The sequence below is a fragment of the Epinephelus lanceolatus genome, chromosome 12, assembly GCF_041903045.1.
Source record: "Epinephelus lanceolatus isolate andai-2023 chromosome 12, ASM4190304v1, whole genome shotgun sequence".
Classification (NCBI taxonomy): Eukaryota; Metazoa; Chordata; class Actinopteri; order Perciformes; family Serranidae; genus Epinephelus; species Epinephelus lanceolatus.
In genome coordinates, this window is record NC_135745.1 from 41,995,916 (window position 1) to 42,010,133 (window position 14,218).

At 42.6% G+C, this 14,218-nt stretch overlaps 1 protein-coding gene across 1 annotated transcript in view; it reads right to left on the reverse strand.

The window, feature by feature from the left end:
* Nucleotides 1–14,218, reverse strand: part of LOC117271999 (tomoregulin-1) — a 123,889-nt gene that overhangs the window by 25,026 nt on the left and 84,645 nt on the right. The window contains exons 5-6 of the mRNA XM_033650637.2: nt 3,938–4,034; nt 3,186–3,334 (exon numbers count right to left, since the gene is read on the reverse strand). Coding sequence (XP_033506528.2) covers nt 3,186–3,334; nt 3,938–4,034 — 246 coding nt within the window. The remainder of the gene's footprint in view (nt 1–3,185; nt 3,335–3,937; nt 4,035–14,218) is intronic.

A 14,218-nucleotide genomic window follows, 5' to 3' on the forward strand; every position in this document is an offset into this window, starting at 1 on the left:
AAGAAGAAAGGAAAAAGAAGAAGGTAGACATTAAAATTTAAAGTAAGAAACAAGAAAAAAGAAAGAAAAGAAATGAGCAAAGAGAAAAGAAAGAAGAGAAAAATGAAGAAAGGGAATTAGGAAATAGTTACAGAGAGAAAGAATGGAAGGAAACAAAGAGGAAAGGAAAAACAGGAGGATGGAAAAGATTAAATTAGAAAAAAGAAGAATCAGAAGAAAAGAAATTGGGGAAAAGGACAGAAGAAAAAAGTAGAGAAAATTAAAAATAAAATAAAAGAAAGGACATAAATGAGGAAAGAGAGACAATTATTAAAAAGGACTGAAAGAGAGAGGGAATGACTAAAGAAAAGTAGAAAAGAAAGAAATAAGGAAAGAATTAAGGGGAAAAAGAAGGAAAGAAGAAACAACATAAGGAAGGAAAGAAGAGAGGAGAAAACGAAGAAGGTACATATTAAAATCAAAAGGAAGAAACAGAAGAAATAAAAAAGGAAGAAAAGAAAGGAGGAAGAACGCGTGACAGTGAAGTGGAAGAGTGAAGGAAAGAAAAACAAACAGCCTAAAGGAATGATAGAAAAATAGGGATGGTGTGATGTGAACAAAGAATGACAGAAGGTAAAAACTGAGTGTCAGATAAATGTTGAGCAGTGAAAGTTTTATATTTCTCTCTGAAACGTAGTGAAGGAAGTACAAAGTCTGTAAATCTGTAAATAAAAGACTCAAACCTGCAAACTGGTTTCATTTTTACTGAAAAAGAATCAGAGAAAGTCTCGTCTTTCATCTGCGGATCAGCGAGACAGTGAACCTCTCAGAGTCTCTCAGGGTCCATAAAATGCTTTTCATTTACGGGGCGGTTTATTGGTGCGGAATGGGCCTCTTTCATAATGCACCGAGGTTATGGCGGCCATTTTCTGAAGCTCAACAAGCCTGGATGATGGGATTTTCCAATTTGGATTCAATAAAACAGTGACGGAGGCATCAGCGGGCAGATTTATCTGTCTGAACGCAAACTGAGGAGGCTCTCAGACACACTCCAGCCGGGGTCGAAGGTCGACTCTGTGAGTGCATTAGAGCTGCAGGCTAAATCCACAGGAATCAAACTGTTCACAGAATAACACGAAAGTGCCAGAGAATGTGTTTACTGTCAGTAACAGCTTCATTTAGCTGCGAACATGTCAAGTTTACTGCGGCTTAAGTTTATGTGGGAAAATACTGCTCGAAGTAAAGATGGTAAAGTGAGAAGAAAGGTAGAAAAATAACTCAAATCAAGTTTTTATGTGACACTGAATGCCTCATTTTGCAGCCTGTTCAGCACCGAACACACAAGTTCCCATCATCACATGACCTGCTGCAGAAAGCCTCCTTGCTCACACAACACCTGATTTTCTTCATGAATATTCTTAAATTCAACTCTCCTCACAGGCTGAACAGTATTGTTGGCATCAGAGCTTCACATGGCGCTTCCTGCCGGCCGCCACGAAGCCTCACGTGGCGCAATAAATCCTCTGCCTCCACCCAATCGCTCATGCACGTCAGTAAACAGCGTGATCACTGAGTGTAGAGACGCACCGCCATGTTGGAGATCAGACACCAACAATTTAAGGTCTGGTGATATTTTATATTTCTGTGACGTCAACAAATCCCACATGCAAATCCAAACTAACAATGAATCTAGTATCAAGTATCTGCAGCCTGGTGTATCTTCTTCCTCTGTGCCACACAGCTCCATTACTGTTAAAAACACATCAGTGATTCACACTGTGTCACTGGGTGACATGTTCCTTCATCACCATGAACACACACACTGTGGTTTATTTTGACTCAATCCCACACACACTGTCCTGCTGACACAAACACTCACTAGAGCACCAAATGTGGATTAATCCACTGCTGAAAATAGTCCCCAACAAATGCACTATTTCCTCCTATTTGTTCAGCCCAATCACCAGAATAAATGTTGGCACTGTGGGGTTGAGATTAGGTTTAGTCACAAAAACTATTTGGTTATGGTTAGGAAACGCTCATGTTTGGCTTAAAATACCCTGTTCATGCAGCACAATACTGGCAGGAAAGGCAGCAATGTCTCAGTAAAAAACAACTGCTTTTTTCTCAGCAAGAACCGCAGTGATGTTCCAGTAAAAAACACAACTTTTCATTGCATTATCTTTGCTAAAAACACAGCACTGTCTTGATAAAAAAACAACCACTTTTTATGACATCATCGCTGCTGGAAATGCAACGATGTCAGTAAAAAACGACCTCTTTTCATAGTAATATCTCAGCTGGAAACACAGTTTTGTCTTGATAAAAGACAATTTCTGTTTGTGGCACTATCTCAGCTAGAAATGCAGTGATGTCTCGGTAAAAAACAACCACTTTTTATGACATCATTGCTGCTGGACACGCAGTGATGTCTTGGTAAAAACAATCACTTTTCCGGCATTATCTTTGCTAAAAATGCAGCGATGTCGAGGCAAAAATAATCATTTTTTTGTTGCACTATCTGGGCTGGAAACACAGCGATGACTCATAGAAAAAACAACCATCTTTGTTGTTTGTTGTCTGAAACAGTGGTGTGCGGCTTGGCAGGTATCTTGGTGAGGTGTCACACCATCTACCATCCCCTCCACCTCTAGTTTGGAGACCAGTATGTTATCTGTGTCTTGCTTGTGTGGCTCCAGTGTGTAGGCTAAGCAGCTGAAGTGAACAAAATAACAGACATCCCTCCAGAATAACTCACTGTACACTGCAGTACAGGAATGATGCAGTTCTAAATAAAAAATTCTCCACATGGGTCATACATCATTTAAGTATATCTTACTAGAAGCATTACTTATAAATACAGCTGCACTATATATCTTGTACTTACCTGCATTGCCTACTATGCTCATACTGCTCATATTGAATGTACTGCACAGTATCTGAACATATTCATTCACAGACAACCTGCGTTCACTCATTTCAACATGTGCAGAAATCTGAAGCTTATCAGGCCTGCTGTGGGGTCAGCTAGCAAAGAGGTGTCAGTTTTCTATATATCATAGCCTTATTCTGTGACTTAGGGAGATAAGAGAAGCTTTAACACAAAATGTCACCCCAAACAGCTTTAACCTGCACACACACGTCATCACAGTCATGATGAGTGTAGAGAAGCTTTCTATCCCATACTGCACAAGGCTCACACTCACCGGGGCACCTGCCCAGGTGTTTGACATCGATCTGCTCCTGCTTCATACATGACGCCTCTCGGACCAGACAGGGGTTGTTGTAGGAGTTCCCGTCAGTGGCACACACTGGGTTTTCATTGTGTCCGCTGCAGTCGATGTTACATATGCACCTGGAGAAGAAGGAGACGTGTGTCAGGAGTGTTTCTCTCAGGAAAATGAATGTTTCTGTCTGCAGTCTGGAGCCTGAGCATGTTTCTGCCACAGCAGCTCTCATCAGCACTAAATCATTAGCTGAAGCACATTTTAGAGACTTCTAAATGAAGACACAGCTCATTAATTTACCACAGACTGCGTAGAGAGATCAAGCTCATAATTTTGAAGTCCTTTTTCGGAGGCGTAGGATTCATATTTTCAAATTAATTCACACAGTCACTCACAGACAGTGAAATAATCTTCATCTTCCCAAACATCTCATCATCAGAGTCTATTTTCAACAACAAAGAGTGATCACAACTTCTGGAAGTGCAGTTTTCATCTGGAAGAAAATGACAACTTCCCTAAAGTCCTTCATAACATGTTAAAATAACACTTTAAACGTTATTTCCTCACCTGCACATCACTTCCCACTGTATCTGTGTGTCATGAGTCTGACATTCACTTGTGCAAATAAATCAAACATTTTATATTTTTGTTCATACAAGAAAGTTTTAGTTGATCTCTGAAACAGACCTTCACACACAGACAGTATCCTGCCCTCAAAGTCCAACACTCACCAGACATCCTCTGAGTCTTCATCACATTCTGCGCCATATTTACATGTGCTGCACTTGGTGAACTTCTTCCCGATGTCAGAGCCTGAACCCTCATCATCTGTAACAAATCACATCAACAAAGAATAAGAAACACTATTTGTAATTATAGCATCGTCAGTCGTTTTGTGATGAAAGAAATACATTTAATGTGCTTCTTAAACCTCAATGATGCAGAACCATTAACTCTAATACCCTTATTTACTACTTCAGGGGTTTATTCTCAGTTGGAAAACAGTGGACTGCCCCCAGCGAAGGAGTCAAATATCTCGGGGTCTTGTTCTCGAGTGAGGGTAAAACGGAGCATGAGTTGGACAGGTGGTTTGGCACAGCGTCTGCAGTGATGCGGGCACTGCATGGGGCTGTCGTTGTAAAGGTGGAGCTGAGCCGGAAGGCAAAGCTCTTGATTCACTGGTCCATCCACATCCGATCCTTCACCTTTGTTCATGAGCTCTGGGTAGTGACCGAAAGAATGAGACTGCGGAAACAAGCGGCCAAAGTGAGTTTCCTCCGTGGGGTGTCTGGGCTCAGCCTTAGAGATAGGAGGAGCTTAGATATCCAGAGGGAGCTCGGAGTAGAGCCGCTGCTCCTTCGTGTCGAGAGGGGTCAGTTGAGGTGGTTCGGGCATCTGATTAAGATGCCTCCAGGGCGTGTCCAATTAGAGGTGCTCCGGATACGTCCAACAGGTAGGAGGCCCCGGGGCAAACCCACAACACGCTGGAGAGTTTATGTATCTCATCTGGTCTGGGAACGCCTCGGGGTCCTCCAGGAGGAGCTGGAAAGCGTTGCTGAGGAGAGGGACGTCTGGGGAGCTTTGTTAAGCGTGCTGCCCCCGCGACCCGGCCCTTGATAAGTGGATAAATATGGATGGGTGGATAAATCTTCATTCACTAATTAAACATCAAGAAAATGAATCCAGGCTGTGACTTTGTTCTGTTGTTCCTGACAATGCTTCACTTCCTTTCACAAATACACAAAACAAAAAGTGAAACTATTATATTTAATTGGGGAAAATGTATAAATAATTATAACCCAGTGACATTCACAATACACTGTAACTGAAACAAACTTGAAATAAATGGTATCATTATTCAGCTGTGACACTTTGCACCTGGCTCATCTATAACGACTCTCTCCTCCTCTAACATTTAAAAGAGCTCTTTTTAATTTAACCTGTGTGTCTTGGCCACGCTGTTTCTGCTTTACCAACTGTGGAACTTTGTATATTCATATTTTTCATCCTTGAAGAACATAATCAGCTTTCATTATTATTATTTTCACTCTTCTTTCCAGAACAGCGACTTGATTTCATTTCCAAAACAACCTCCGGCTCACATCAGCTTCTGTTCCGGCGAGCGCCGGCGAGCCGTTAACTCTGATGACACCGTTTCTACCATCAACACACGTCACGGCTCACACACTTTCCTATCAGACACAGCTGAGTGTGTGAAGAGACTCCTGGAGCTTATCGGCCAAATGGAAACACAGCCACACATTATCATCTTAGGATATTATTATTATTATTATCATCATTACAGGGGATGCGTTTAATGCCATCTCGCATGACAGCGTTCATTCTGCAGCGGAGAGCGAGTTTGGAGCGGACGAGACAGTAACAGCCGGAACATCAAATATCAAAGAGCCGCAGGGATTATTCATGGCTGCCTTTCATCAGGGGAGCCATTTTCATGATTCATCAAGTGTAATTTTGTCATGTAATAGAGGAAAAAGCTCAGCACTATCAAGAGGAATGAAATTAATCCACAGCAAATGACAGGAAATGTAACCACCATCCTGCAAGCTGCAAAACTTTTACCTGAAGTCATTAAAACCCTGTGTGCAGACTCTAAGTCGACATGAAAAGGGTAGCTGGGTGACATCACTCAAGTCCAATAATAAAAGTTATGATATCTTTTTAAAAGGTAAATATAATAAAACATACATAATCCATCCAGACACATTTTCACTTACAGTAAGTCAGTAAAACATAAGCAATGTAGCAATCACAGTCAATAATGCTTCAAATGTGGATGTTGCTGTGAAAAGGCTACACAAGACACGGATGCTTCACACACACCTTTAACTCAGCAGCACAGAAGATCTAAACGATCAGCATGGGTGTCGCTAACTCAGTATCGGACCAACTGTCACAGATATGATGATGAGTAATGGCCGAAAAAGTGTTTGTATAGAACATTATGATGTCGCAGTGAGGTTGACCTTTGGCCTTTTGGATATAAAATGTCATCATTTCATCATTTAATCCTGTTAGACACTTACGTGAAATTTTGTCATAATTAGAATATGAATTCCTGAATCATGACCAAAATCATGCTTTCTGAGGTCACAGTGACCTTTAACCTTCCACCACCAAATTCTAAACACTTCATCATTGAGTCAAAGTGGGTGTTTGTGCCAAATTGGACTAAATTCCCTCAAGGCATTCTTTAGATATCACATTCACAGAATCAAGACAGACACAAGGCCACAGCGACCTTGATCTTTGACCACCATAATATAATCAGTTAAGTGCTGAGTCCAAGTGGGTGTTTGTGCCAAATTTAAAGAAATTCCCCTGTTCACAAAAATGAGGTGGAGGCAAGGTCACAGCGACCTTGACCTTTGACTGCCAAAATCTAATCACTTCACCCTCAAAGATCCTGTGGAGGTGCTCCGGGATATGGGGTTGGTGGCCCTCTGCTAAGGGCCATCCAGTCCCTGTACCGAAGGAGCGTGAGTCTGGTTCGCGTGGCCGGCAGTCGGACCTGTTCCTGGTGAGGGTTGGACTCCGCCAGGGCTGCCCTTTGTCACCGGTTCTGGTCATAACTTTCATGGAGAGAATTTCTAGGCGCAGCCGAGTGGCGGAGGGTGACGGGAGGATCTCGTCCCTGGACGGCTGGGATGAGAATCAGCACCTCCAAGTCTGAGGCCATGGTCCTCAGCCGGAAAAGGGTGGACTGCCCACTCCAGGTCGGGGGGGAGGTCCTGCCTCAGGTGGAGGAGTTTAAGTACCTCAGGATGTTGTTCACAAGTGAGATTAGGATGGAGCGGGAGATTGACAGGCGGACTGGGGCGGCGTCTGCAGTGATGCAGGCGCTTAACCGGTCCGTTGTGGTGAAGAAAGCGAAGCTCTTGATTTACCGGTCGATCTACATTCCAACCCTCACATATGGGCGCAAGCCCTGGGTAGTGTCCGAAAGAATGAGATCGTGAGTACAAGCGGCCGAAATGACTTTCCTCTGCAGAGGGACTCGGGAGTAGAGCTGCTGCTCCTCCACATCGAGAGGAGCCAGTTGAGGTGGTTCGGGCATCTGGTAAGGATGCCTTCCGGACGCCTCCCTTGGGAGGTGTTTCGGGCATGTCCAACCGGGAGGAGACCTTGGGGCCGCCCCAGGACACGCTGGAGGGATTACATCGCCCGGATGGCCTGAGAACGCCTCGGGGTTCCCTCGGAAGAGCTGACGGAAGTGGCTGGGGAGAGGACTGTCTGGGCTTCTTTGCTGAGGATGCTGCCCCCACGACCCGGACCCGATAAGCGGAGGACGACAAGTACAAGTACGAGTATTCTTGAGATATCATTTTCACAAGGATGGGACAGACAGACAGACAGACAACCTAAAAACATAACGTCTCCAGCTACGGCTATTGCTGGTGTAGAGGCATAAAAACACTTCATATCCAGTCGACACAACAGAAGTTCTCCAGGCCTCTAGGGGGCAGCGAATTCTCACACACATACACATACACATACACATACACACACAAGACACAACAAGGAGCTGTTTGGGGTTCAGTGTCTTGCAGTCCACTCTACCTGCTGAGCTACAGCTGCCCCCGCTGATGTTTCATTATGATAAACCTAATTTATACCACACTTTTCATGCACACAATGTTTTTCATTTTTCCAAATTATCAAAGGAAAAAGAGCAGATAATTAATTCAAATAACAGCTTAAATACCACAACACGTTTCTTAAAAAGAGAGGCTGTCATGTATGAGTGTTCGTATTATTGTGTCCACCTCCTTTAAACACACAGAGCTGCATGAGAAAAATGAACAGAGGGGTTTCACTCTGGTGCAGACTCCCTCACATTTTAAGAAAGATGTGACTCTAAGAGTGACAGCATGATTAAAATGACTTGAGAGGGTGGATGCAGAAGAGTGTGTGTGTGTGTGTGTGTGTGTGTGTGTGTGTGTGTGTGTGTGAGCCTGCTGGCTGACAGATTGGCCTGCTGTGTGTGGATGTATTGAACATGGAGAGCTCAGTCGGGGCTCTGAGGCTGCCGATCGATTGACGAGGATCTGCAGCAGAGAGGCTCTTTGTTTCTGTTCAACTCTGCTGACAGCAGGATGCTGCTGCTGCTGCTGCACACACACACACACACACACTAGACAACATCACCCTGTCATGGTCTCCATCTACAACATGTAAACCTCGTCATCAGGCTCAGTTTTGGAAAACAAACATGGCCTCGTTAGTCAGGAGCAAGAGGCCGTGCTGATGGTAGGTTGAAGGTGTCGGAGGGAAGAACGCAGATTTTTCACAGTGGACAAAATGACTGATTTAAGGTGGAAAAAGTAAAATAACCACTATAGAATGACACCAGCATTAAGCGGTATGTAATGAGGATGCTTTGCTTTGACAGTTTTACCACAAAACGTCCCGTCAGTCTGGTCCTTCTTCATCTATCACAGTACAGCTCTGCTTTGATGACACATCACTGGCAGTTTATTCAGATTTTATGATTGGCCAGGTCCTCTAATACGACTTTGTTTTCATTTGCTGCCTTCCATCAGTGGTGTGAAATTCATCTTTAAAGTCTTGAGTAGGGACGGGTATTGCTAAGATTTTAATGACACTACTTCTCTTACCGAAACTGCTTATCAATCCGGTACTTTAAGTACTCTCATTGGTTCTTTTGGGGTTTTTTAAGAGAAAAAAATTAAACAAAATAGGAACAGAATTAACGTTCGGCTAAAGTGTTGTTTGGATTTTTAATTTCAGTCACAACTTGCCTCAGAGGCTTTACAGCATATGACATCCCTCTGTCCTTGGACCATCACAGCGGATAAGGACGCCCCCTCAACCTAAGAAACCTGAATGAATTACAGTTATAGCCTATAACACACTCGAGGTGGATGGGGTACAAGGAGATGAACCACGAGCTAGGCGGTCGAAAACAGAACGTTCCTCCGTCTGTGTGTGAATCACTTTCACTAGATGTTTCAAAAGATTGCTCGTGTTTCTGCCCTCACATGCACAGGAGTTTTTGAACAACAGTGTCGGCCTCTTGTGAAGTACGACCAAATTTAGGGGCGTTTTGCTCTCTCCGCTATTGTCACTGAGAGCAAGGCCTGTGTGTGTGTGTGTGTGTGTGACACAGAGTGGCAGAGCTGGCCCCGCCTCTAACGCATGCGGCAGGCTGTGAGGCTCCGACACAGAGAGCTCTCCTCTGGATTGAATTGCAAAAGTGTATCAGTGACGAATGTCTGATTCTTATTGCAAATCAGAAACTGAGATGGTGAGATAAAACTACAAAATAATGTTTATGTAACCTAAAAGAACAAGAAATAAATCATCTGAATTTCTCCAATACTGGCAGCAGGACCGTCACGTCAGAACTTATCAATACTACAGTCTTTAATAATTTGGGAACCCACTGCTGGTCTTGAGGAACCTTTTAGCAACAATAATGCTGAAATAAGGGATGGACCATTTGTGAAATTCTGAGCTGATTCCGATATTTAAAATAACAATGTGGCCAAACTCAGTCCTTTATTACACTGCCTTTGAATGAGCACAAATTCAATTAGACACATTAATCAATGTTTAAAACAAACATCTTTAATGTGAAAATCATAAAAAATAAACTGCTTCGAAACTTTTTTTTTGCTATAAATAATATGTCATGATTCGCAACACATTCTCACTCCGACCTCGTCACATATTAACGTTTGGTCATGGACTTTCCACGTCCACATATGATGTAAGAACTACGTTGGTGCACCGCAAATTAAAAATTTTTTTTTCTTTTGCCAACACACGCACGTGTTTGGGTTTGGGAGAAAAGAACAGGGTTTGGCTTTATAATCATACGGAAAGCGAATAACAGCCTCCTGGGTGAAGGTCGGTGGTTGTTGGACCCATCCACCACCCCTCCTGCCCGTCCTACTCAGACTCACGTTATTGTCCCGCCACGTTTCCCCCTGACGTTGCCAGGTGCCATTAAACAATAAGAGCGACCAGCCGCATATCATGCCAAAGTGAAATGATGGATTTATTTGTGTCTGACGCCGGCAGTCACTGACCGAGCGCTGGTATTCGAGGGAGCCCTGGTTGTAATTCTCTCTAATATCTCTAATAATATATTGCTCTAAAAAGGTTGACACATTTCTTGCCAAAAACTACATCTTACAAGATTATAATTTACCTTTGCCAAATATTACTTTTTAGTGAATAGAGCTTTAATGCCTCAAAATGTAACTTGACACAACTTCCATCAGTGGTTAATTTCAGCTGCTAATCTGGAGTTCTGATCTTTAGTCTGTGCAAAAGTGTTGTGACACAACAGACAAACATTGGCCAACGCCACCAGTGAATGCCATCCTATTTGACGATAGGCATTGGCGGCGAGGAGAACATACGCCGATATCAATGTACTGCTGATAAATCGGTGCATCCCTGACAGAAATCTCATGGAACAAGACATTTTACACAAAACTGTGCTGGGGCTGTCTCCTAAACCGCCATGAAAAGTCAGATAATTGGATGATTCTGACTGAGGTGCAGCCCTACAGTAGTTGGTGCATTTAAAAGTGTCCTCTGAAGTTTTCTTGAAATAAATTGCTAATGATGCAACTTCCCAGTGCAGAAGCTTGAGAAATGGAGATCCATCATTTCGCCCTCCAAACAATCGAGCAGTCATGTCGGGGTTGGTTATTTTTATTTATTCCGGCATCTGTCCATGAACTGTTGCTCTCCATCTTGTCCTCCGTAGTGCTCTGCAAGTAACAGCATGAATTCTGTTCAGCACTTCTGTCAGACTGGATTTGACATCGTCATTGTGTGTCACGCTGCGAGTGACGCAAAGACACTGAAATATCCGATCTGAGGGGCCAAACGTCCAGACTGACACACGTCTGTTGAATGTAGTTTGGATCCAATCTGCAAAAATCTAATTTCATGTGGTTTTTTTTGCTGTCCACAATTTCTAAAGTCAATCTGGATACAATCTAGACATGCCAAGAAACAGATCTGGGGGTGGGCTGGGATTGCAATCTGAAGAAGGCGTGAGAGTCTATAATGCTTTGTGAGACTGAACCTAAGCACAGTTCAGGATGATAATTTTCTTGCATAAAGTCGAATGTCAAACAGTTAATGTTTGAATCTTTGTGGCAGCATCTCTGCGCTCTTATCCTGAATAAAAATAACTTTAAGTGCAGCAGAAAACCTTCCACCACTGATCATTTTCCATTTAAACTCTCACACTGTGAATCCTGTCTCCCTCTGACATCATCACTGTATGACTTCTTCATGACTTCACCCTCTGCTGGGAAAAAGCTGTTTGCTTTAATCCAAAGCTACAAACCAGCAGCACACGGCCATGTCGATGATGATGATGATGGTGATGATGAGTGTTCAAAGCTCAGACTAAAAGAAGAACATTCTTTAGACAGATCAGCTTCAGAAAACAAATCAACCAGAAGCAGGTTTTTATTCTGCTGTGAGATGTCATCAGTTACTGTGAGGCACCGCGGCTCAACATGGAGACGACTCAACACAGCTCACATTATGGAGGCAGGAGAAGGTTAATGAGATGTCAACTGAAAAGGTTAAAGGATCAGAACAGAAGCCGAGCACAGCTACACCCCAGCATCACCCAAACGTTTCTCTGTAAGTAAAGACTCCACGTTTTAAATGTCTGCTCAACTCAGTCAAACTAAAAAACATTTAACACGTCTGAAAATGAAGCCAGACAGATTTTGGAAACCTCAGGAACTCTCTTTGATTTAAAATAAAGTTCTGTGGGTTTAACAATATCTGTTTGCTACAGTTTGCTATGATGGAATCCTTAAAATTAAAAATGGATAATAAAACTTGGTCCACATGATGGTGTATACCAGGTGATGCTAGAAACGTATCCATTAGTTGAGATCTGGCACTACTGTTTCTCCTGGGGAGCTATTCCGCACAGGCTACGTAGCAAACAGACTGCCAGGAATGCTGCTCAGCCTTGCTCCCATTTTGTCCCAGTGGCCACTCACAATACTGCAGCAAAAAACATACCAGCTGAACTGCAAACAAGGTCAATTAGGACTCTTTCTATTGTGAATTTTTTATCGATGGAAGTTTTCAACCCCGTCTCTCACTCTGAAGTCGTCGAAAACATGTGTTTGATCAGACTTCTGGCATCAGACAGCGACAAAAAAGCTGTTCTTTTACGTCTGCATGATATGCGGCCAGTCACTGGTACTGTTCATTGGTGTCCAGCGGCGTCAGGGAGAAACGCGACAGGAAAACAACAAAAGTTATGATGGTGGTAGTCCGAGTAGGGTAGGTGGGAGTGTTGGTGGATGGATCCAACAACCACTGACTTTCACCCAGGAGGCCGATGTTCAGTTCCTATAAGATTGTAAAGTCTAACCCTGCTCTCTTTTCCTAAACCCAACCACATGCCTGTGTTGGCCTGTGTCAGTTCACAGTGTTGTACCTACTTAGTGCTTTTATTTTGAAAACGACTGTATGCAAACTGTACATTTCATGTGAAAACTGAAGCGTATTTTGAAATCAGACGATGCATGTAACAGACTGTTGACACAGCGTCCCAGAACGTCAACAAGCAACGCACCCAGGGTCCACCCAAGTCCATGACCAAATGTCGATATGTGAGAATGTGTTTAGGTTTTATATTTATGACACTTTCCTTAAACCAAGAAAAGCGATTGAAAGTCTGTGACGTCTATGATCTGAGCAGGAACTCGCAGGCGGAGTCAGCAGGAGGAACACTACTGCGCATATTCAGTGGGCCTCATACGGCATTAGTAAACCTGGAAGCTATAAAGCAACTCTTTAGAATGAACAGAAGCCATCCTGGAGTCCAGTATCCAGGTATTATTACACATCTATGGTAGCAAATCAGGGCTAGATTTTCCCGGGATCCTGCGAATCCAGCTGCCTCTAAAGCCACCGTCATTTGGGCCAACATGGAGGATGAGATTGAAGTTGTAAATATAGAAACCTGTAATACTTAAAATGATTGTTCTCAGGAAACTTAAAGTCCCCATTTTGAAAGAATCTTAGTTTTAATGTTCTGAGTCTTTTTTGAACTCCTGTTGTCTCATGTGAGCTGTTTTTTTGTTTGTATGGAGGACAAGCTAAGCTAAGCTAAGCTAAGCTAAGCTAAGCTAAGCTAAGCTAAGATGAGACTTTATTGTCCATTCTCTCTGAAATGTCTTTCATCCACATGCCCTGAACAGTCAACAGAATGAAATTCACACACATAAAACCCTGAAAAAAAATCATCAAATGTGATAAAATACAGTATAGTTATTCAATAATAATTTATTATAAATATGTTATGGTTAAACCATTACCAAATGAAATTTTCATAACAATTAGTTTATTGTGATACATACCGTTACAGTAATTTTATGTATATCGGCTTCTGGCTGTATCACATTTCCCTAAAACTTACTGTTGCTGTATTAAAAAGATGTACCAGAGGTGTAGATTTGGGTGTGGACGGTAGAAGACTAAAAAAGTATTAAGGGCTGTGTCAGATTTAAGGGGATTTAGTGGCATCTAGTGGTGAGGATTGCAGATTGCAACTAGCTGAAACTTCTCCTGGTTAGAATTCCTTCAGGTTTCATTGTTCAGGAGGTTTTTACTGTGAGCTGAATTATCCACAAACATCTCTTCCTCTCCAAAACTCATGGACCGGGATATCTAAAACAGTAAAAACACTTGATAAAGCAAAAATTCTGTGTTTTCATGATCGTCTCGTTGTGGAGGGGCTGCTAACTACGATGGCTAATGTGAAAACAGTAATGTTTCCAGTGTTTGGTTTGTCCATTCTGGGTTACTATAGAAACATGGCGGTGCAACATGATGATCTCCGTAGACGAGGACCTGCTTCCTATGTAGATATATATGCGACTCTTTCTAAGGTAACAAATAGAGAATGATTTACATTTTCAGTTCATTATACACTAAAGAAAACATAATTATTATATATTATTACATTT